The 24,050-nt window shown below is 40.7% G+C and overlaps 1 protein-coding gene across 2 annotated transcripts in view; it reads left to right on the top strand.

Annotated features, from left to right (window-relative positions):
* The window catches only part of si:dkeyp-14d3.1 (transmembrane protein 132C), a 214,835-nt gene that overhangs the window by 121,927 nt on the left and 68,858 nt on the right, over positions 1–24,050 (top strand). The window contains exons 1-2 of one of the 2 annotated variants that reach the window (XM_034306291.2): positions 6,058–6,285; positions 9,503–9,646. In XM_034306291.2, the coding sequence (XP_034162182.2) occupies positions 9,555–9,646 (92 nt within the window). In that variant the 5' untranslated portion in view covers positions 6,058–6,285; positions 9,503–9,554. Of the gene's footprint in view, positions 1–6,057; positions 6,286–9,502; positions 9,647–24,050 lie in introns of those variants that run through there. The other variant, XM_034306290.2, reaches the window with a different exon arrangement.

A 24,050-nucleotide genomic window follows, 5' to 3' on the forward strand; every position in this document is an offset into this window, starting at 1 on the left:
ACTTCACAGCTCTGCGTTTGATAAAGTGCTGAATTATCACGGTTCACACTAATTATCAAAAACGACACATTTCCAATAGGCACAGAGTTAAACGTTAGCTTCCTAGTAAAGTAATCCAGCTTGACGAGGGCTTAAATAAAGCTACAAAAGACACACTCTTGAGGCTTCACCATAACGACCAACCCATTTGTGGTCTACATTTTCGGGTTAGACTGAACAGAAGAGATGTCGATGACATTAAGGAGATGTTTTATCCTGGATATATCCGTCATATTTGGCTCCAGGTCCGAGCGATGTGATGATATAATACTGATGTCATGATCAATTACGTCTCAATACGTTTCCTCTTACACTGCAGGTATCCGCAGTATTTTTATAATTATTACAGACTGGAAATTAGAGAGCGATATGAGCAAAATATCATTTCATGATTCTCAAAGGCTTTTCTTCGATACCAGGTATGCATCAGGATATATACGTATACGTAGGTTTGCAAACAATTTCCCAGAAATAGTGCCAGTAGTGTTGCATTTAAAAAATAAACTGTTTGATGAAACTTTATTTAATGTCTACAAACATATTTTAAAAATAAATGACTAATGTAAAACGGCAGGATAAAGAAAACCAAATATTGGATACGATATTTAATATCGAGCGATACGACATAACGAAAATATATCAGCACTTAAAGACATTACTTAGATGTATAAGTAACTAAAGTATTAGGAGATCTAATCAGTACTGAAAGATGGATCAGCAATAATAGAGGACAAAGTCCTTGACCACAAAAGAACCACAGATTGTTGGCAAGAACACAAACTGGACTCCTGCCAACTTGTATTTCATTTCAATTCAGTTTAATTTAGTTTATTTATAATGCAGTTTTAATGACGGTCACTTAAATTCAGATCCTGACTCTCCAGTTACACTTAAAAGGTATATGTCGAGTAAATGTGGGCATTAGTGATAAGCTCACTAATGGTTTAAAATAAATTCCACTTCATTTTTCAAAAGACTGAATATTATACATCCATGTAGCGTTATGAGACGCTGAAGCAGATCCACAGGAGATTGTAGTTTATTAATAATAAAATTCAAACTGTTTTTTTTTTTTAATTCGGGTGAGGTTCTTACTGAGGGGTTAACTGCAGATATGCTAGCGCTAATGACATGCTAGTGCTACACATAACAGGCTAATAACACTAGACCAGCAAAGAGCAGAGAATCAAGCTGCTAATATGATGTGTGGTGAAAATACAGCTTCAGATACGGCTGTAAAGATGAACTGCTAAGTTTTCTGCACTGGCATGGCACTGATCCGGCGTGCAAAAGAAAATCGGAAGCTAATTAAATGCAGGCAGAGTTAGCGCAGAAATCGGGATGTTCTCAGATATAATTAGCGCATGTCTCTGTTGGTTAGAGCAGACTAAAACGTTCAGCACTTGATTCGTCCTTCCGTATTCATAAAAACGATTCGTGTAGCCGGCGTGCTGTGCAGCGGTCCATCACGTCAAGCGAAAGTTTATTTATGCAGCCTCCGATCACAAACGTGTCTCAGCGGGGTTTAAAAATCGACAACCTCCAGCCTTCAGAGCCTCCATGATGACAGGGCAGAACTTTAAACCATAACTACTCTTCATTTCGAAAGAAAATGGAGGAAAATCGATTGTGTGTGTGGCTAGGTTGGGCGTGAGACGGGTTACGAATGCAGGGATGAAGAGGAAATAAAAAAACAACTGCAGGTTTAATTAATGTCGAGTAATTAATGACAGAAGAAAGCGTTAGCAAGAATACAAATGCACTCGACTTGTTCATTTTAATTTAAATCAGTTTAACGTTAAGCCGATAGTTGGAAGAGCAGTACACGTAATGAATAAAAAGTTGATTATTTTCCTATAACAGCATGTCCTGACATTTTATACCTCTTATACCACAATGATTGCAAATTTATATTTATTAAAGAAGAAAACATTATACTTTTTATCCATTTAAGGTTATATTTAATGTCCCTTTTCCTTTTTTCTCTCTTTTGAAGCTAATAAGACACAAAAACGCAGCTTGTCAGGTTAACAACAAACCGCAGAAAAATGTAAACTCCTCTGTCCTGAAGATGTCAGAAAACGTAAAGCTGACACTGGAGACTCCTTCCGTAAATGTTAACCAAACGTCTCCTTACTTAAAACCTCACTCCATCAATGATTAGACACGTTTATCTTGAGTATCGTCCGTACAAGTCCTTGTGCGCGTTACTACAGAAACGATAAAGTATTCAAATGAGGACGTTAATAATAAACCTGCGATTAGCAGCAGAAAATTAATCAACGCGTTCTGACCAGTCTGAGGTGCACGTGAAATTCAACGTGAACAGAATGATAAATGAACGCAAAATCACGGAGAATCCATGATTAGCTGAGTCGACTTACCGTGGCGCTAATGAGGAGGAACTGCAGTCTTCACTGTGAACTGATTTAGGAAATTCTCATCTGACGAATTAAAGAGTCACAGTTGAGTGCGCTCTCGTATCATAAAGATTTAATGAACTATTCGGAGAAAGTGTGAGGTAATATTTCATTCACTCTGAACTGAACACAAATCCCAGAAGACACAGTTAGGGTTGTTCAAAGTTGTGTTCAGTGTTTTAACGCAGTGTTTTGGTCATCCTGAGGCTGGCTTGAAGTTCCTGTGGAAGAAAATTGTATTCCCCAAGCTAAATTGCCCAGGAACAACAGTGTGTGTCCACTTTAGCCATTGTGCCCCTGTAGGAGACATACGATAGCACTCAGACACACGGCTTATTGGATTTTATCTGCTGCTGTTTTGATTTTCCTCATACGGCCACCTGGGGACCCGCATCCCATTTCAGTTATCTCCTCATTATTTATAAAGGAAACCACCAGAGAGCAAGAGACATAGATTAGACTTTACTTATTTTTTTACTCTGTGTAAAAGTCTGGATATGGAAAAAGTAGCAACAACAACAACAACAACAAACAAACAAACAAACAGAACGTGCATTAAAAGCTCATCTTTTCATTACATATGATCAACTCATATATTGATTTTTCTACAAATATTCCACACAATATACAACAAAAAACTTGCTTTAACCAGGTTAAGCTTTTAAAGCTTCTAAATCTTCCAGGAGAGAACCACCTTTATTCTCATTCCTGCTTGAGCAACAACAGCAACAGAAAAAACAGCAGACCGAGCACTATGGGATGAATGAAAGCTCTCCTTAAGACACATGCTGACCAGCAAGACCTCGAAAAACCCCGCAAAACCCTGCGAGCTGTCCTAAATAACACCAACCTCGATCTTGCAGGGCGTAATAAATTCACTCCTCTGAAATACACAAGATACATCCGAAATGGAAAGGGTAATTCTTCCTGTAGTCTCCCGAACGGGAGGTCAGAGAGGGACGTACATGCCAAGCGCAGGCCTTTTGAAATATTTACTGGACTATTTCGAATCTACAGGTAAAGTACAAACGTCTAAGACTGAAATATTCAGCTACGTTTCATTTATTTTTGATCACGGTTACAGAGAATAATAATAATAATAATAATAATAATGAAATAACTGAAAGCCAATTACAAGTCAGTATGTCCTAATTTTAAATAATTCCATTTCCTTTCTGATGTAGCTCTACACTTCAGGAGCTGAATGTTTAGCTGCAGTGTCTGAGACAGTGGAGACATATGAGCGTCCCTGACCCTGTTTATCAGCTTTCTTCAGCTTTACATGAACAGCGTGATAACGATCTGCAAATTATATTCCGCGAGCGAAAAATCACCTCAGCAGCTCAACATCCAACCTGCAGAAACATGTACAGGTCAGACATTAGCTAGCTGAGTGACTCGCTAGACTAGCTAGCCAGATCTTTTAATGGTTAATGGTGTGAAAGCTCTGTATTAAACTTAAGATGTCACTTGGATGTTGAATAAGTCCTGCTCCAGCCTATAGACAGTTTTCAACATCATGTTTCCCATGACTCATACGGGTTACGAATGCAGGGATGAAGAGGAAATGAAAAACAACTGCAGGTTTAATTAACGCTGAGTAATTAATGGCAGAAGAAAGCGTTAGCAAGAATACAAACGCACTCGACTTGTTCATTTTAATTTAAATCAATTTATCGTTAAGCGAAGATTACAAAGACAACAGGAAGCTCTATAAACACGAAACTGCAAGACTCAATAACCATCTCCGGTAGTTGGAAGAGCAGTACACGTAATGAATAAAACACACAGTGTGATGCTGTTTTAAGCAAATAATCACCAACGAGGCTGTGTGATGAAGCAGAGTTACTGTTACAGCAGATGACTTATTTACTCTTAATTGTCTTGATACCTTTAGTCAAGTGAACGATTCCTACAGTAGCAGTACTTTTACTCAACTCAGTGTGTTTCTACTCTTTCCACTACTGCGACAGACTGAAAGCTGAGCAGATGATAATGCTAAGCATGCAGAGGATCTCTGTGACTCGAGATCGTGTGTTAGTCATTAAGACATGACTCCATTACACAACGTACTGTTTGAATGAACTACGTCTGTACATACAGAGACAGAAGGAAAGAAACGTGTCTCGTTTCCACTCGAAGCGCATGTTCTCTGCATCATCATCCCCAATCAGAATTACTTGCACACGTCTGATTCCTGTGTGCACCCAGCGAGACACTGTTATTTATTTCCTTTCCATCAGAAACCTCAGAGCACTCCATCACACCTGACGACATTTCATTTTTTTAAAGACAGAATCTCACCAGGTGCTGAATGACATGGATAAATAGGCCGAGTTTGCTCCAATGGATTATTTTTTACACCTCTATAAATCTTCTGTTGGACTTACGGGCAGGAAATATCTTTCATGTCCAACCTTTCATGCGTATCTGAACCGTCCCGACTTCAGCTGTTTCATTTTGCCCGAACGGTTTGAACGATTCAGAGTTAGAATCAGCATCAGATACATCTTCACCCAAAGGTTAGCTTTCTGACAGATCTCATGTTGCTGTTCTTCTACGGCTAACTCAGCGTGTCCTGCTACAGAAACGCCCCAGCATAGTTAGTCCCTCCCCCCATCCTTATATGGTCAGTGTTTGGTGTTCTTGGCACCATGATGTGGAGGGTGTTTATTAGTCACGCTTGTTTCTCGTCGTTCTTGCGTGTTTGAGGTAAGCTGTTTAACTTCAGATGTCACCTCACACTGGAAAAAAAGATGTTTGACTTCTTCTACTTGCCGTATTTAGTCTTGTAGTGCGTGTATCAGTGCCCCTCCTCCAGATATCAAACACACAAATAAATGTTTTTATTCTCGAAACATGAAACGAAAAAGGGATGATTATTTTTAGTTTTATTGTATTTTGAAATTGTTGCTGGAACCTTGGTTCTCCCCGAACTGAAATAAGAGCCAGCGTCTCTTCTCTACTCCAGCGCCTCCTCCTTATTGTTCCTTCTTGATCACATGACCATGTGACACAAACGTCTGGGTTGGTAGAAAACACAACCCGCTAGAAACTCATTCCTCTTGTGGTCATTCTTTTGCTGCCCAGATGCAAGACGTGAGGAGACGTGTAGAAAATTTATTACAGACGTCCTGCTGAGAAACTGATCCGATCCGAATAGAGCTATAAAGCAAGAAAATAGGTATTTAACTTATAAATAATATAGTAGCTTGTAGAAATATAGGAATAACAGTTAGAGAAAGCTGAAGGGCAATTTGCTGTCTCATTCTACTGACAAATATAAACAATTTTGCAAAAATGAGCCGCACTATTTAAATGCAAACGCGACATGGTACTGAATTCAAGTTACAATTTTAAACACCAGGACTACAAATAGGAAAGTTTGGAGAAATCTTCAGTTAAATACACTCTAAGTACATCTCGGTATTTTCATAGAACTGTGTAGAAGAGGATAGAAATTCCTCAGACATTGAAGAAAAGCACTAAAACATTGCTCGTGTATGTGCGAGACAGGACTCAGGACATTTCCCATCCCTGCCACAAGAGGGCACCCTCACTGGACCTGTAGCGTGACCTCTGACATCACATAGACTTCCGGGTTACATCTAGGTTTATAGACCGGTCATGGGCGTTCATTCGTTTTGTGTATTGTGTAAGTTCTGAGACGCTGTTCTAGTGTTGTCTTTGTGTCCCTTGACCCATGCTCTGTTTTCTGGTTCTGTCATTTGGAGTATTTGTCATTTGGAGTATTTGTCATTTGGAGTATTTGTCATTTGGAGTATTTGTCATTTGGAGTATCCTTAGGCCTGGACTCTGCTTTATGGTAAAATATCCACTGCCTGTTACACTGACACTGAGTTTGCATTGATCCTTATTAAACCTCATGCTCTTGGGTCCTCACTCTGCCTCGGAGTCTCCAGTGTTCCAGTGTCTCTGTGTTTTAAGTGAAATAATAACTTACTTTCATTTGGCATTTGCTAAAGGCCATAATGTCAACTGTGAAGTTGCACAGAACAATTGACTTTCAGTCTCTTAAGTAGTAAATGGCAAATAGTATATTCTTTCCTGTCCTTTCAATCGGGTAACACTCAGAGGATGACCTAATGTTCCTGTAAAAGTGTAAAACATAATTTATTTTTCTAGAATTCTAAGACTATGTGTACTATAAGCTCATTTTTATTGTATAACCATGGAGATTTGTAAATAGAATAATGTTGTAACATGCAGTAAGTGAAAGCAGGACGCAAGGACGTACCGTGTCAGAAAACACAAACAAGCAAATTCGTCTTAAGCAAAATTCAATATCAGCGAGTCTGAAAACAGAAAAATCAAGGCTCAGAAATGCACAGAACAAACGACAAGACTTCGCGATGACACTAAAACACAACACATGAATAGACAAACTAATCAAGGACGTAGAACAGGTGAGCACCATCAGTAACGGACCAATGACAGGTCAGGGGCGGAGCCAGGACCAACGCAAAGCCAAAATATAAACTAAAGCACGACAAGCAATAACTAAATGATAAGAAAGAAAACTTGTCTTAAATGTGTAACAAAGTTTATCTGGAATGACACAAAACTAAAACTAAAAAAAAAAAAACACACAATATTTTATCCAGGACTCTGATATTAAAATCAGTTTAATAACCGCTATCAGCTCTTTTACAAGCAGCTCTTCATTCTCTCAAGAGTTTTTCACACAAGAAGTCAAAATCACTCTGTTATTCATTTTCTCTGTTATTCGAGAGAGAGGCTCGACCCTGTGCAACCATTGTGTGTATAAAAAAACATAAACAGAAGTAGAAAATTAGATTTAATTTCTCCACATTTTCTTAATAATCTGATTACTGGGCATCTTTGTATGATTTATTACCTGAAATCCGGTAATGGCTTTAATTTAGTACACATCTTGGACGTCTGTATCTTTGTGACAGACTTGTTTTTCATTTTTGTGTTTTTTATGTGTAAGGACAAGGTATTATTTGACTTGGTATTGTGAGCATTAAATACAATGTTAGAAAGTGTACCATTATGGCAATTTTGTTGCAGAGGAGCAATTGCGAGAGGACAAAAACCTGGCGCGCGACTGAAAATGTACTGAAAATGTCACCAAAATCCCAAGAGTTTCTAGGAAAATGTCTCTCAGACAGCTTGTTTAGATGATGAAGCATTTCCGTTATGACTCACGCCTCCATTAGAGTCGAACAGTGAGTGGGAGCGCTAATAGGGCTGGAGGCAAACGGAGCTATACATTAGCGCTAAGCGAGCGTCACTCGTGACAGGGAAGGATAGAGCCTAGTGTTCACTTCAGAGAAGTGAGTGCTACTTGACTAGGAGTGAAAGAAAAGCACGTGGCAGCTATTAATCTGATGCTCAGCATAATGAATAGCTCAGAAGCACTGCAGATCGTTACACAGTAGGTCAAGTGGGACACATGAGAACAACCGAGAGAGAATGCGTTACATTCCTGTATTTATTTATTTATTTAATATGATCTACCTGAAAGATCTATTTCAATCATTTAAGGCTCAGTGCAGACTCGAACAGGAAGACTAATTGTTGTGGGTGTAAACATTGACCGCCTCGAGTCATCTGATTGGCCAAAAGTAATTTAGTGATGGAGGATAAATGGATTTATTAAAGTCTGTTAACACAAAACTTTATTTTTTATTACTAGGAATTACTTGCAGAAAAAATAATCGTTACTTTCCACTGACACCTCGTTTCTCTTAGTTCTCTCTCCGGAACAGACTTCTGGCTTTTTGTCAGTAAAGTAGGTGTGGCCTCTGTACCTGCTGGTTTGCGTGAAGAAGGCGTGGCCTGATATAGTCCCAATAAGAGAGCTGTAGCCTTTGTGCTGGTTGGTCTTAGTGAAGGAGGTGTGGCCTCTGTGCCTGTCAGTCACAGTGAAGGAGGTGTGGCCTTTGTGGCTGTCAGTCACAGTGAAGGAGGTGTGGCCTCTGTATCTGTCAGTCACAGTGAAGGAGGCGTGGCCTCTGTATCTGTCAGTCACAGTGAAGGAGGTGTGGCCTCTTTATCTGTCAGTCACAGTGAAGGAGGTGTGGCCTTTGTGCCTGTCAGTCACAGTGAAGGAGGTGTGGCCTCTTTATCTGTCAGTCACAGTGAAGGAGGCGTGGCCTCTGTATCTGTCAGTCACAGTGAAGGAGGCGTGGCCTCTTTATCTGTCAGTCACAGTGAAGGAGGTGTGGCCTCTGTATATGTCAGTCACAGTGAAGGAGGCGTGGCCTCTGTATCTGTCAGTCACAGTGAAGGAGGTGTGACTTCTGTATCTGTCAGTCTCAGTGAAGGAGGTGTGGCTTCTGTATCTGTCAGTCACAGTGAAGGAGGTGTGGCCTCTGTGGCTGTCAGTCTCACTAAAGGGGGTGTGGCCTCAATCAGACCCAAATAAAAGAGGTGTGGCATTTGTGCAGGTCATTCCCACTGAAGGAGGTGTGGCCTGTGAAGGCGAAATGATTATACACGATTCTTCTTCCATCTCCACCTCCATGTTTAAAAGTTTCTTCTGAAAGCAGAAAGCAGGAGTGAGGAAATGGAGGAAATGGAGAGGAACGTGTCGAGAGGCTCGGAGCGTATGATGAATGTTAACTGTGTTGAATTGACCTGAACATCCTTGAATCTCATTCACAACTACAATGAGTATTGATGGCACCTGAATCACACGGCCCATATGACTAACACATCGAATTACACCAGCCGCATCTCCCGTAATGAACGAAGGTGTTACACACCACTAACACCATATGAAGCATTGAAATGGTACGTTTGTGAATCAACTCACCACTCGCAGATATTAAGCTCCCATATGTGCAGTGCATTGTGGGTAACACACACATATGGCCTCACAATCACCGAGAACAGTGATTGAGGAAAAAACTTTTGTTAAAATGGAATCCTAACTGGACATGAAGCTTCTTTTGGGACAGAGAAAGTATTTTATTTCGTTGTTTTTTTCTCACCTTATTGCCAGTTTCGTCACGCAGTGTATGCTAACGCCTTCCTTCCTTTCTCCCTCACAGGGTGAAGCTCAAAGACGGCGTGACATTCTTGGGGGCGCGACCCTGCAACCCCATGCTGTGGATGATCAGTCAGGACGCCAGGGTCGAAGGTCACCGGGTCGTCACCCTGCACTGTCGGAAGAAAGAGTCTAGCTACGCTCAGAGGTCAGTCGTCTCACGTCACAGACGGAAATCTCATCTCGGAGTTTCCCTCTCAGCTCAGAAGGTTAATCTGGGAGTTAAATTATGGTCGTGTTATGAAATGCCACTTAGAAGACATTTGTTTTAACCTTTGTGTAAAAGTGGAATTATACTGAAATCGTTTTTGCGATCTCAGAGGCTGTGAAGGTTGGAAGGTGTTACTGTGAATTAACCGGGGCTTGTAAATCTGAACCAAAACGGCCATATTAGTGTCATCTTTTATTTCCACTTAAATTATTATGATACCTGAGCTAGAAAAGAGTTTTGGAGCTTTATTTCCATCAATACTGCTCACATGGATTATTTTTTTTTTTTTTTGCTGGAAAAATCTATAATGCTAGACTCAGGCGATGAAGTGAACGCAGCATCACGAGGTAAAACTTCACCCTCCCCAACACCTCTGACCAGGCTTTCATTCACAAATGAGATTCAGCAGAGGAAAAAAACACGGCTTGGCTTTTTTCCAGACTGAGCAAAAGTCCAACAGAGGTCACGAATCCTAGCCTGCTCAAATGAAAGCAGCGAGTTAAAATTCTCCTGCTTTTCTGCTACCTTGCTTCGTTTGCCCTTTTCCGCCTGTTGTAGGTCAGAAACTCTGTATTTCATTGCCACGGTCTGAAATGTGATTGAGTTGAAAGAAGTCTTGATCCATGCTAATGTTGACTTCATGTCAAGTGGAGTCTATTCGGTTCGCTTGTAAAAATTTATATAAAAGATCCAGAAACTTCTGACGCTTGCAAACAAGATTTGGAAATAAAGATTTTTTTCTTTTTACAGACAGGGAATGTTTTTATTCTCTTTGAGGCGTGTGATTACACCGATCCAGCTGGTTTCTCTGCGTGATATCTGCTGGTAAAAATATGATGATGGACAAGTTAAATGAGCTTTGGCAGCCTTCGTAATCTGTTCGCCTGTGCAATTTGGTGTTGTGAAGAACCCTGTGATCCTGTGATTCTTTTTTTATGATGAAAGCTGTTTGGTGATCATTCCTGGTGGAGGGAAGAAATTTAAAAAATGGAAGTTATGAAGACAGATATATCAGCGAGCTCACAGGGTTAAATGTTCTGATGAGGTTCAAAAGTGGTTACGAATGTAATATTATAACATACAGCGAGCTAATTAGCTAGTGAAGTGCGCTGATAGAGAGTAAGCAAACAAAACGTCTTCTAGCGAAACATCTAACGTAGCACATTTCAAAAAGGTAGCAAGAAGTGTTTTGGCTATGAGCTGTAGTGTTCTCATCACGTCGCACGTAAAAGATATTATTCAGCTTTGACTAGCGTCTTTATTTTCTCTCGACGTGTTTCACTGTGAAGTGATAGCATGTATTAAACAAGAGACTTTTTTTTAGACGTTTTTCCCAGTGTTTCCATCATCCGCCGAGTAAAAACCATTCTATCGACAGCTAAATTAAAAACGTTTGTTTAAAAACGTCAACAAGATGTAGAGGTTTATTTGCTTTTTCTGCTTTGATTGAACCTAATTGTCATGAAATCTGCTGGTCCTGGGCTCCCAGGCTACTGATTTGTCCACCACTGATACGATTACAGCACATCCCTTTCTCTTTATGCAAAAAAACGACATCAGCAAGTGAAAACGTCTTGAATATAGTCGAACTGCTCTGAGTGTTTCCTGCCGTAAGATTACAATAAACCAGATCTAAGATTATTAAACCTGTTTCTAGACATTTTACTCATAACCTTGTTCTATTGGCAGATATTTTTGCTAAGCCTTCATTTCTAGAAGGAAGAAAAAACGGTCTGGCAGTAGAATAAGAAATGTAACATTAAGATGAAATAGGTTTAATAATCTTACGTTAGGCTACAGTAGATAAATCTGACTACATACGAGATATTTTCACTTGCTAAGATTTTCGTTTTTTTTTTTTTTTAATGTCATTCAGTCGAATAGATGAAAGGAAATTGAGATTGAATATAAAGAGAACTGCTCATCACATGTCTCCTGTTCTACTGAATGTCATTTGGAAGACGTCTGATTTCACTGAACTTGTTTTGGTTTCTTGGTAAAATCTTTTTTGTTGATCAGAATTTCTTAGCAACGATCCGGCGTGGGGTCAAATCGCCCGGATATTTCATATTATACATGTTTCATTAAATCAGCAACGGATATTTTCTAAAAAAAAAAAAAATGTTCTGTGTAATACATCGCAAATGATAATAAGTTTTATTAAGTTTCCTGACCACTAAACGTCTGCTGTCCTATTTTGAAGAAGATGAAATTTCCATTGCACTTATGCTTTGAAATAGCTTTGGCCACTTCCTATCAGTGTTTACTAGCTGCAGTTAATCTCTTACATAAGGCACCGCTCTCTCTCTCTCTCTCTCTCTCTCTCTCTCTCTCTCTCTCTCTCTCTCGCTCTGCAGTAATTAAGTGCAGAGCTGTGCTCTTTGTGTTCCATCGTGCTCTTAATCGCACATTTGCACGGGTCAGGAAGTAGCGTTAATGAACTGGGCTCGGCTCTGACAGGTGTAATTTTACGCATTAGGAGCAGATTGTCGGAGCTCGCTAAACTGGAAAGATTAAGTCCGGCGCCATAAGGCGGCTCAGCTTACAAGAGCAGATATGTACACAAGTAAACATCTCGCTGAGCAGCATATGCGCGCCTATTCACCAGGAAAAAGCCTCGTCTGGACTCCTGCCTTATTAAATTTCACCCAACTGCTTATATTTTATTAGAGAAAAAAAACATGGCTGGAGGTTCGGATTTTTAAAAAGAACAACTTTTTGACATTTTGATCAGATCTTGGAAACTCACACCATTAATTAATGTGAGAAAATGTTTTAATAAGGGTTTTTTTTTACACCGCTTTTACTCAGCGTAGCAATATCGTAAATACGGAGTGTAATTAAACGTGCTTAATAAACACATACTGTACACACTAACACAGGAAGAGCCCCTCGTTCTCATCTGCGCTGCTGAACGCTGGTACGATTACGCTCGCTAACCCAAATCAGCGTCTTATCATAGAGCGTAATCCACCGCAGTGTGTCGCAACCAGGGAAATAATATAAACAAACCTAGCGTTCAAAGGCATCACTGCTAATTTGGCACGTTTTCTGACACATCTGTGTTAGGCAATTATAGCACGTAAAGCACACGTGTCTGATTTTCCAATCTACAGAAGACCCTTTGCTGCTTGATGATTGTAAGAAAGGGTTTTTTTCCTGTGAAGTGACTCCCACACACACTGCAGCAGGTCAGGATTGGAAAAACAAGCACACAAAGAAAGCAGGAGATTAGCAACACCGGTAATTTTTAGCGTCTCACAGCTGTTTCTGAATATGGAGAAGATGAAAAGATGTTCCAAACAAAATCACAAACGAAGTGACATGAAAGAAAAATACTCAGATTGCGCACTTACAGTCTACTCTATACTCTATACTCTACACGTGCTTGACTTCCTACTACAGCACGTCACTTAGCCATTCCAGAACAACCTCCACAGGAACAAGCCGCAGTTTTAAAGCCAAAAAACATTTCTAACTCTCTAGCTGCCAATTTTTATTTGTTTGTAGAGTTATTTCTGCTCCACATGTTCAAGACATTTTATTCCTACCTCATCTCACACTTACTAATTTGTAACATTTGCACGATTTAATTTGTAGAAGATACGAAGGTTCAGGTTAAGGTTAAGGTTCAGGTTCAGGTTCAGGTTATGGACAGCGTTAGCATTCATTCAGCACTTTTTTCTCCCACTTCATTCATATGAAATCAAACACGCATCCACATTGGCCTCTTTGCTTGTTCAACTTTATACAGCTTGGTATAATGGTATAATGGTTAAATGTTTTTTTAAGGAATTTCAAACGGCTTCTTCTTCCTCACGCTCCTCCACTGGAGTAGGTTTCCACTTTCTTTTTATCACTTTTCTCTTTCTGTAATATCGTTCTGCTCTTCCTGCTTTACTTTACTCTGATAGCCCTGAGGCTTTAACAGATAAAGTAACTCACACACACAATCATCATCTAAAAATGGAAAAACCACAGAAATTTAGTCACGACGCAGAAGAAGGTGGATGTAAACATGAGCTTTTAAGTGTGAGCTTAATTTAAAAAAAAATCCAAATCAGCAGACAGAATTGAAGTCGGTCGATCGGGCGAACGGAGCAATGAAGGAGAGTCAGGATAAAAAAAAGGAAAGAAGCAACTGGATAATGCAAGGAAAGTTTTTTTTTTTTTTTGAGAATTTTTCAGCAGAATAATAGCAAAACCTCAGAAAGAAGTGAGGAGAGTGAACTGGTTTATACACACGGAGTAGATGGAGAGTGAAACAGGAAACGGATGCAGTCAGTAATCAGATGAGTGAGATCAGTAGCGTTTCTGAGACGGATTTGAAGGTGTGAGTCGTGGTGGCTCCTGGATCGGCGGTGGATTCGGATTCACACTTTTTCTAAAGCTGGTAATTAACTGATGAGTTAAAACCAGGATTCTTTCACCAGGAAAATCCAAGTATCCCTTTCTGCAGAATGAAAAGTCCCCACCTGATCTAGCCCCTCCTATCTGGGTGGAGTCAAGCCAAAAGAGCAATTGGGTGGAGACAACTCTGTGTGTTAAGTGTGTTGTTGTAACTTTTAAGTGTGTTGTGTCATGTTAAGGTTAAGGTTTAGGAGTTCGGCTTGTGGGAGGAGTCGGATCAGATCTAGCTCCACCCCGTGGACTTTTGGTTCTCAGAAACCAAACGTCCACCTCAGTAACAGACTGGACTGGAGGACCACCAGTGAGGCGATCTACAAGAAGGGTATGAGCAGACTCTACTTCCTGAAGAAACTCAGATCCTTCAGTGTATGGACCAAATTGCTGGGGTCCTTCCACCAGTCTGTGGTTGCGAGTACAGTGTTCTTTGCTGCACTCAGTTGGAGGAGCAGCATCAGAGCTGGCGATGCATTGGACACCCTGGAGGTGGTGGAAAGGTGGATGGTGGACAATATCGAGAGGATCATGGACAATAGCAAACACCCCTCCCTTCCACACTGGCCAAACAGCCGAGCTTCTTCTCCAGTAGATTACAGCAGCTTCGCTGTGACAAAGAAAGGTACAAGAAGTCATTTTTACCGACTGCTATCTGACTCTACAGTGAGACAGCAACGAGGTTAGCGAGCTGTGTGGACACTCGAGACGATGGACATGTCTACTGATTTTTCATACCCAACTACTACACCCCGTATTGCACAACAGTTTTTACATAGAGTCACTGCACATTCTTATACACACACACACACACACACACAGACAGCCACTTTACTTATGACTACTGTACATTTTTATACACACACTACCACAACTGCTCATCACACATGTGTAATGTATAGTTTTAAGCCTGCCAGCCTGTAATCTATTTCATACAGTTAATCTGTACAGGAATCTCCATCTGTAAATAACTTGGAGAGCTTTTTATATGTTTATTTTTATGCCCTTTTATTTGTGGTATATTGTGAATTTATTGTGCATTTTTAAAGTCTTGGGAACTGTTAAGTCATAGTCCTCCCTGTTGCTCTTGTTTTGTGGCTGTTGTGACACCAAATTTCTCCTTGGGGATCAATAATGTTCTCTCTCTCCCTCTTTCTCTCTCTCTCTCTCTCTCTATATATATATAGCTGTATATACATACATAGTTATTTAAGCTAGCTAATTCATGAAAATGTTCTCGACTCTGGCGCTTCAGTGATGAAGTCTAGAGGCATGGACTGCAGCCGATTTTGCCTATTTAGCTCACTAAAGGTGTACAGAAGGCTTGATAATACCACCCTAGAGAGAAGGAAAGGTTCAGTTCAGTTCAGAATTTCCAAGATTTTACATGAAGATTATTTGAGTATGAGCTGTTTTGTGTCGGCCATTTTTTCATCACAGTGTTTGTAGAAAAGCAGATTTCTCTGTCATTTTGTATGCAGATCAGGTTGTATACAGATCTCTGTGTTTGTTACAGATCAGGTTTTATACAGATCTCCGTGTTTGTTACAGATCAGGTTGTACACAGATCAGGTTGTATACAGATCTCTGTGTTTGTTACAGATCAGTTTGTACACAGATCAGGTTGTATTCAGATCTCTGTGTTTGTTACAGATCAGGTTGTATTCAGATCTCTGTGTTTGTTACAGATCAGGTTGTATTCAGATCTCCGTGTTTGTTACAGATCAGTTTGTACACAGATCAGGTTGTATTCAGATCTCCGTGTTTGCTACAGATCAGGTTGTATTCAGATCACCGTGTTTGTTACAGATCAGGTTGTTACAGATCTCCGTGTTTGTGACAGATCAGTTTGTTACAGATCAGTTTGTACACAGATCGGGTTGTCTACAGATCTCTGTGTTTGTGACAGATCAGGTTGGGACAGATCAGGTTGTATACAGATCACCGTGTTTGTTAGTGATGTACAGAATGATGATGCAGGCTTTGACTGTGGTGCAGTAAAGCCAATCAGAGGGCCCGTTATTAAGAAGTGTAAAAAGGCAGATGGTTTTTATTCCCTCTCATTGGAGAAAAATAGTGAATTTCACAATAGTGAAGAACACACATGAGTCAGGACCGTAATATCTGACTGAAGGAGTTAATTACCATTCGATTTAACACATCTGCAAACGCAACATGGTGTGATATGAAGCTGCTGAAGTCCTCCATGTTCTCTGTGACATGAAAAACGAAGCTTACTCTGAGTGATGTCGCATGACACAGTGACTTTCCGGCAAACTGCAGATCACAAATCCGGTCAAAGCTTCACAGATTATCAGTGAAAACAGATGCTTTTTTAATATTCTGTCTGCAAGGTTTGTATTTTTACTCATGTGCTGTTCAATATTCAAAGAAGTTGACTGTATTATACACACACAGCAGACCTTTCACCCAATCATACGTCTGATGAATCCGATCATTCAGCAATAGAACTGAGAGTTCTACACCAGAAATGGGCGTAGGTGTCTAAAGATTACAACCCGAAGTTCTTTACTGCACTCTTTATCGACTCGTTTCTCTCAGGAGACTGATAGAAAGCTGCAGTCGTGATCAGATGAAGCTCTTGGACATGTGACGCACTCTGAGAGACAGAGATCAGCACTAAATAAAGCATGTGTGATTTAATCCGCGTCCATGGGGACGACACACGCTCTAATCTGTCCAGCTGGCTGAGACTCTCTCTATCTATCATCTGAGGTTTCTCTCTCTCTCTCTCTCTCTCTCTCTCTTTCTTATGTTGCTTTCTTCATTATTTTATTTTATTTACTGTTCTCTTTTCCCTTCTGTCTCTCACAACACTGCCACACTTGATTCTCTTCCTTCCAGATTCTCGTTTTTGTTCTCTCTCTCTCTCTCTCTCTCTCTCTCTCTCTGTCTGTCTTTTCTTATGTCACTTTCTTCATCTTTACCTTATTTACTGTTTTCTTTTTCCTTCTGTCTCTCACAACATTGCCACACTTGATTCTCTTCCTTACGGATAGTTTTCTCTCCCCCTCTCTCTCTCTCTCTCTCTCTCTCTCTCTCTCCCTCTCTCTCGCTGTCTGTCTCGCTGATGGACGGATGAGGTTGTGAAGCATGGATGGATGCACGTTGCACCAACAGCTCTCAGCTCCTTGCATTTATCACGCGTTCTCTCCGTCATTTCTCAGCGGGGGAAATTTGATTAGGCGTGCTATTACCTGTGGCAGTGAGTCGCACCTACAGAGTTACAGATGAGTACGGGCCAGCGTGAGAGAGAGAGAAGGAACGAGGGAGGGAGATTAACTCGGTACAGGAAAAGGAGGATGTGTGAGACGGAAAAATATAGAGAGGCACCATCGGGAAAACACTAAGGGTTTCTCTCTCTCTCTCTCTCTCTCTCTCTCTGCATTTTACACACACACACACACACACACACACACACACACTGATATGTGAAATTGAAGTCAATAAGTCATGCTGTGGAAGGCTCCAGAAAAGCTGCACTGCTACACATTAAGCATACCACATCCTCTTTAAACCTCTTTTATTACATTCAGGTTCATTCTTTCACTCTCACACTGAGGCGTCTGTTATCACGATAACGTGGCTTTGTCATGAACTCAGAACTCACTTATTCCCTCCACAGGTCGCTCCCTCCATCCTGCTCATTCCCTTAATGACACACAAACACTGAGTGGTGCACTGATATTACTGTGAAGATCCACATGCTGCTCAGAGGAAGATGAGAACGTGGCCAACGTCTTTCTTTTGGCAGATGACTTGCAAAAAATGATAGAAGTGAAAATATCTTCAACATGGCCAAATCATTATTATAAATCAAATCTTATATTATTCACATGGTTCTCAGCCTGATTTGCTTTTCTTTCTGGAAATAAAATGAAAAAAAATGATCTGCCAATAGAACAGAGTATTTCAAGCTTAAAATTAGTAGAAATACGTTTAAAAATCTTACATTTGGTTTACGGTAATCTTAAAATAAAAAAAAATCCTTGATAATAATGCTAATAATGCTAATTGCTAATGATGATAACTGACTGTTTTCACTTGCTAAGGTGTTTTTTTGTAGTTTAATAAGTGTTTTCATCAGTGAGATTAACACAAGTCCCATTCAAAGTCTCATCTTCATGGCATGCTTCTCAGCTTCTAGAGTTTTCTTATAACGTGTTTCCTTACAGGACGACGTGAAGAAGAAGTGGACAGTGTTGCTGTTTCACAGCTCCAGGGTTCGGGGCTTAATAGCTGGACGATGAAACTACTAGAGTTGAGGAATGCAGTATATCCTGAGATCTCACTGACGGCATAATAAGCATGATGTGGGGCAAAAACTATCTCACACACACACACACACACATTAAGGCAGATAGGGGGCTGCATTTTTGATTTCAATTTTTTTCCAAGAGTTTCAAGTCCGTAACGCTCGACTAGCTTTATACCAAACACACATCACTAAACTTACGCTTCTGTTATTTTTACTGGACAGTGTGTGTTTGCTCTGTCTATTTTCAGTTTCTCCTCCAAAGATATTTTTTAGGAAATACCTCATTCACATTCATCACACCCGTGGCTGTATTTCACGTGCGCCTCCTCACTCACTGCTGATGACGTGTTATGGATGTGTGTGAAAAGCACAAAACTCCAAAGCAGGATGTGGATTTCGGATTTGAAAGTTTTCCATGAGGTTGCTGTGGTTGGCACCATACAGATACCCTGAAGATGATTTTGGATGATCTGACTTGGACAGCTTAACGATTGCATTTACTGAAAAGTATGCTCAAGTCTCATTTATTACACAGTGGATAACTTCACCTGGATATTACAGGCTTAAAGCTACTGAAATCAAAAAAAGACCCTGAGTTTATGCTGAGGATCTTTCCAGCACAGTTCTCTGTATAATCGCACTATCCGCTGTCCCACATGAGGACGATCACTTTTGAGTCTGGTTCCTCTCAAGGTTTCTTCCTCATGTCTTCTCGGGGAGTTTTTCCTTTCCACCGTCACCTCTGGCTCGCTCATTCGGGAGAAATCTAAAACTAAATCTATATCCGGATTTCTGTAAAGCTGCTTTGTAATAATGTTGATTGTTTGAAGTGATTTATAAAAGAAATTGAATTGAATTGGATGCCAAAAAATGAAATGTGTCTTTTTTACTCATGCCTTTTTATCTTCGAAAGACCAGTTACACCAGCCACTGATTGTTCTTTTTTTTTCTGTTCAAATTCTAAACTTAAATAAAAGACCCTAAAGCTCCTCTGGTGAAGAAGAGATCTGTCTTCATCATTATGTCCAGGAGTCAGATGCTGCTGCTGCTGACTCCATGCCTATGGTTTGATCCAATCTCTGGGACTTTACTGGCCCCGGCGGCCATTTTAGCATGTTATAAAAGCCCAGAGTGACCTACTTCCTGTTAGTGCGCAGCTCTAAAAGCAGTCCTTCCTGTGCTGAACAAATGTTGTTTCACACAGCGGAGGTTTTTACACACCGGGTTGGATTCCAATATGGGCTCACGAGTGCTTGCTGTTACAAGGCCCGAGCAAGGTACTCTGGGTAATTGGAAATCCTGCAGGAGCCATTTAAATGAACTCCAATCTTCTATTACATACATACAGGAGCTTGTTATTTACTTCCTGCTGCATAAAATGTGACTCAGGAACCTTGGGAATTGGACGTGTAAGGTCTGGACAGGAGAACTTTCACAAAACAACAAACTTCAGCACCTTTACATAACACACGCACCTCTCACGTTACTTTAAAACTGCAGCACATTTAAAAAGGATGAAGTGTTATAGAGAAATTATACACTGGATGAGATTAGATATATATACACAAATCTGGACAGAGATGTAAAGACAAGCTTTTCATTTTACTGCTTCCGTTACACACATCAGATTGACGGAAACTTTGCCAGTGTTTGATTGGATAATGAATTGGAAATCTTAAAACCTAGAATGAAAACAGAGCAAATTAAACATCAGATCACAGCCTCAGCATTTCTAGGCTACTAAAAAAAACACAAGACAAGAAACACACCTGAAACACTGCCCTCATTTAACTGGCTGTTCATAAGGTATAAGAGAAATAACAGAAATCAAATTTTCCTTCCTTTACCAAGCGTTCTCTCCGCTGGTCTCTGAGTGAGCGAAACTACTGACGACTGCAGCTTATAGATTTACAGTGAAAAAGGAGTCTAAAGTGCACTTCAGCGAAACAGTTTGGGTTATTTAACACTGCCCGGAGACGCTGTGCTGGCTAAACTGTTTGTATCAAGGTCTAGGACGGCACAGATGCAGAAGATGGCGGGTCAGAGTGCTACAGCGCTCGGACAAATTAAATAAAAGAAGAATTGACTGTTTTTGTCCTTCAGCTCGGCCAGGACTATTAACGGGAAAGTCGCTTGTGTGTATCTGCGCTAATGCTCAAATAATTTCCCTCAGATTCCTCACAGTGTGCTTCTTCTGAGTTTATTATTCCTGAAAATCCTCAGTTAGCGCATTGTTAGCCACTAGCAGTGGTAGCTTGATGCTTTTTGTGTAGTCAGGGCTTCGCATTAGAAATACGAGACGTGTATAAAGTTTCCGCTCACTTTGTGAACTCGTTAATTCAGTTTGTCCTCATGACTCTTGCGTTGTTAATGGAACTTTTCTCCTTGACTGAGATCTGAGGTTTGCTCATTTGTGTCTTGCTGTGGTTCTCACAGTCACAATGATCGCAGGTAAACAAATGGTTAAGTGATTAACTATTGCACCAAGCAATGAAAGCTCCAGTCTCAGATTTTGGCAGCACAGTAACTGACTCCGCTAAAAATTGTTAGTTAACATCATATAGTAATGTATAGTGAGCTAGTTAGCGACATTATATGATCAAAAGTATGTGCACCCCTCCTGATGATTGAGTTCAGGCGTTCACCCGTTGCATGAAATCAGGCACATAGCCATGCGTTCTCCACAGACAGACACTGGCGGTAGAATGGGTCGTACTGAAGAGCTCAGCGAAGTTAAACGTGGCACTGTTACAGGATGCATGAAGTCAGTGTGTGAAATTTCTGCCCTGCTAGATCTGCCCCGGAAAACTGGAAGTGCCATTATTGTGAAATGGAAGCGTATAGGAGCATAATGCACCTAATATTTTCCTCTCCTAGCAAACACACTGCACGTTGTGTTTACATCACTGGCCAGCATTTAATCCTGTAAGGTGTTCTGTCTGGCTAGCAGCGTTATTTTCTCTCCCCGTGTTTAACTGTGACGTGACTGCGTGAGTGTGCAGGAGGGTTAATGACAGCTTTGTGCTGGACATTAGTTTAACCTGCAGCAATGTCAGTGAGTCTAACAGTGGAAAAAAGAAAGATGGGAAAGAAAGAAAGAAAGAAAGAAAGAAAGAAAGCAGCTAAATGTACGTTAGTTGTTAGTCTGAAAACCTTTACAGTACATGAAGTCAATTCTCCAGACAGTTTTTTTTTTTTCCACTTTGATTGAACATTAACCCTTTGCTATCACTTTGTATGAGCGTGAGATCTCACTGGAGTCTAGTTTAGAGTCAGATCAGCATCTTTTCAGAAGCTGCTGATGCTGGAGATGAGCACGGCATTAAAAGCTTCCAGACACTGCTGTAGACATCGCAACCTCCATCCATCATTAAGCTGAGATTGCACCATCATTAAGCTATAAGGAGCTTCTGTGCCACGCTGAACTCTGAGTTAATCAGCGATTTCAGCCTCCAGCTCGTCCCCACGAGAGCATTTTAACAACTGCTCCATCCTGAAATAGTGTACCATGACACCCAGATTTATTATTTTGCACATCACGCTCATTTATTTACTTTCATCGTTAACAGTGTAGGCTAAAAAAAGCACTGAAGCTGGAAGTGTAGTCTCTGTGTATCCTGTGCGTTGATGTTCGCTGTGGCTCTGTTCACACCTGCTATTAACATCCATCTCGAGTGATCCGATCCGAACCCAGCCGTTTCCACCTGACACTTTACACGCATCTCCAGTGACCACTTGTGATCGGAAATTGCTATCTCATGGACCTGTACAGGCTTTTTCAAACCTTTAAGATTGCGTGTGGCCTTCTAACGAAATAAACGTGAGACACCTCTGCTGTTTTTCTTGCTCACTCCAGTGTAAATCATGCCAATCTTTCGTTTTTCTATGTTGCTGCTTGTGAGATTAGCCGCTCGTTCATCGCTGTCCTGGACGCATCAAAGGCACTTCATGCATTCAAACTCCAAATGTTACGTGGTCACGTGCGTCCCAGACCCCCTCCGAAGGTGGCTTGAGTGATCGGATCACGACGCGTCTCCGAGACACGCCTGTACGTAGCGCTAGTTAGTTCCGAGTGTGAAAGTGCAGTTTTTAGCGCATTCTTTGCTACACAAATCCAACTGCAGAAAAATCCATCAGCGGCATCCTGAAACACTTCCTGTTTTAAGTACGGAAAAGATGACTAGCTGAATACTTTTCTGAATTACTGGTCAATTAGTAAAAATTAGTTGTCTTACTACTCTTTTTGTGACTTACTACAAACATTACGGACACGCAGTCTGGCCGTCTCGGTCGCCATGGTTACTGATTCGTCCATCGCTGAAGTTCTGCTTCCTGTTTGTGTTTCTTTTTCCATCTGCGTTTCAGCTGAATGGAGTTCAGCTGATCATACAGTAAATTCTGGACTAGAGAGAATTGTGTGTGTGCGCGCGTGTGTGTATGTGCGCGCGCGTGTGTGTGTGTGTGTGTGTGTGTGTTGTCCATACTACTAGTTTAGTGATCTTGACATCTAATTTGCCAGAACTCTCAACGCGCCCTCTATTCCATTTACAGCGTGAACTGTGTGTGTGTTTGTGTGTTTGCGTTTGTGTGTGTGTGTGTGTGTGTGTGTGTGTGTGTGTCCTATTAATCATAGGTGAAGTGAGAGAATTGACAATCACAATTACACACACAGGGCCTGCACACACACACACACACACACACACACACACACACACACACACACACGCATACACACACGCATACACACACATACACACGCATGCACCCACACACTGTTACGTTTCTTCACTTCTGATTATTTGATGAATGAAAGGCTGGAGTGACGATGTCCTGTGTGTGTGTGTGTGTGTGTGTGTGTGTGTGTGCGCGTGTGACATCTGCAAGGACAATTCTCCTCTCATCTATCTTTATGAAAGCTGCAGTTTATTTATATTAGTGGCTGTTAGTATGTTTATTTATATTTTGATGTATATGGCTGCTTGCATGTGCAACACACACACACACACACACACACACACACACTGATGTGTGTTTAATTGGTGCAGTTGTAATTTGCACTGAGCTCATTAGCTCAGAAAATGTGAGCTCATCAATGTGCTTAGAGGTTTCTCACCCACACACACACACACACACACACACACACAGATAGAGACAGTAATGTATTTATGTGTGAGGTATTTATGTGATTAAACATGTACTCATCACCCATACACCCGTGTGTGTGTGTGTGTGTGTTAGCCATCTGGTCTTACACTTATACAGCATTTAAAGTAAATTAAAGCAGCATATGTGTAAATTGATTATAAGACTACATTTTTTAAATGCTTTAGCAGCTCTACACAGCTGTTTGCAAAAGTTTTCACACCCTTACGACCAAATAAAGTAGAGCAGGAACATCTGCATTTCTGAGTGTGATATAAAATTATATAAGAACACCCATTTCCTGTTTATTCATTCATCTCCTCATCGGACTTCTTGCCATTTCCTGTCTGCATGTCCGAGCGTTAATTTCTCTGTTTGCTTTTTCTGTTATTTTGCTATTTTTTTCTTCACCTTCTGCATTAGGAGTTTTTTTTTGTCCTCTATAATGCTGGAATTCTGATCTGACTGATCTCGTGGTTATGAGTTGGATTGCTGATTTGGATTTGTCACTAAAGCTTG

The sequence above is a fragment of the Pangasianodon hypophthalmus genome, chromosome 8 (assembly GCF_027358585.1).
Source record: "Pangasianodon hypophthalmus isolate fPanHyp1 chromosome 8, fPanHyp1.pri, whole genome shotgun sequence".
Taxonomy (NCBI): Eukaryota; Metazoa; Chordata; class Actinopteri; order Siluriformes; family Pangasiidae; genus Pangasianodon; species Pangasianodon hypophthalmus.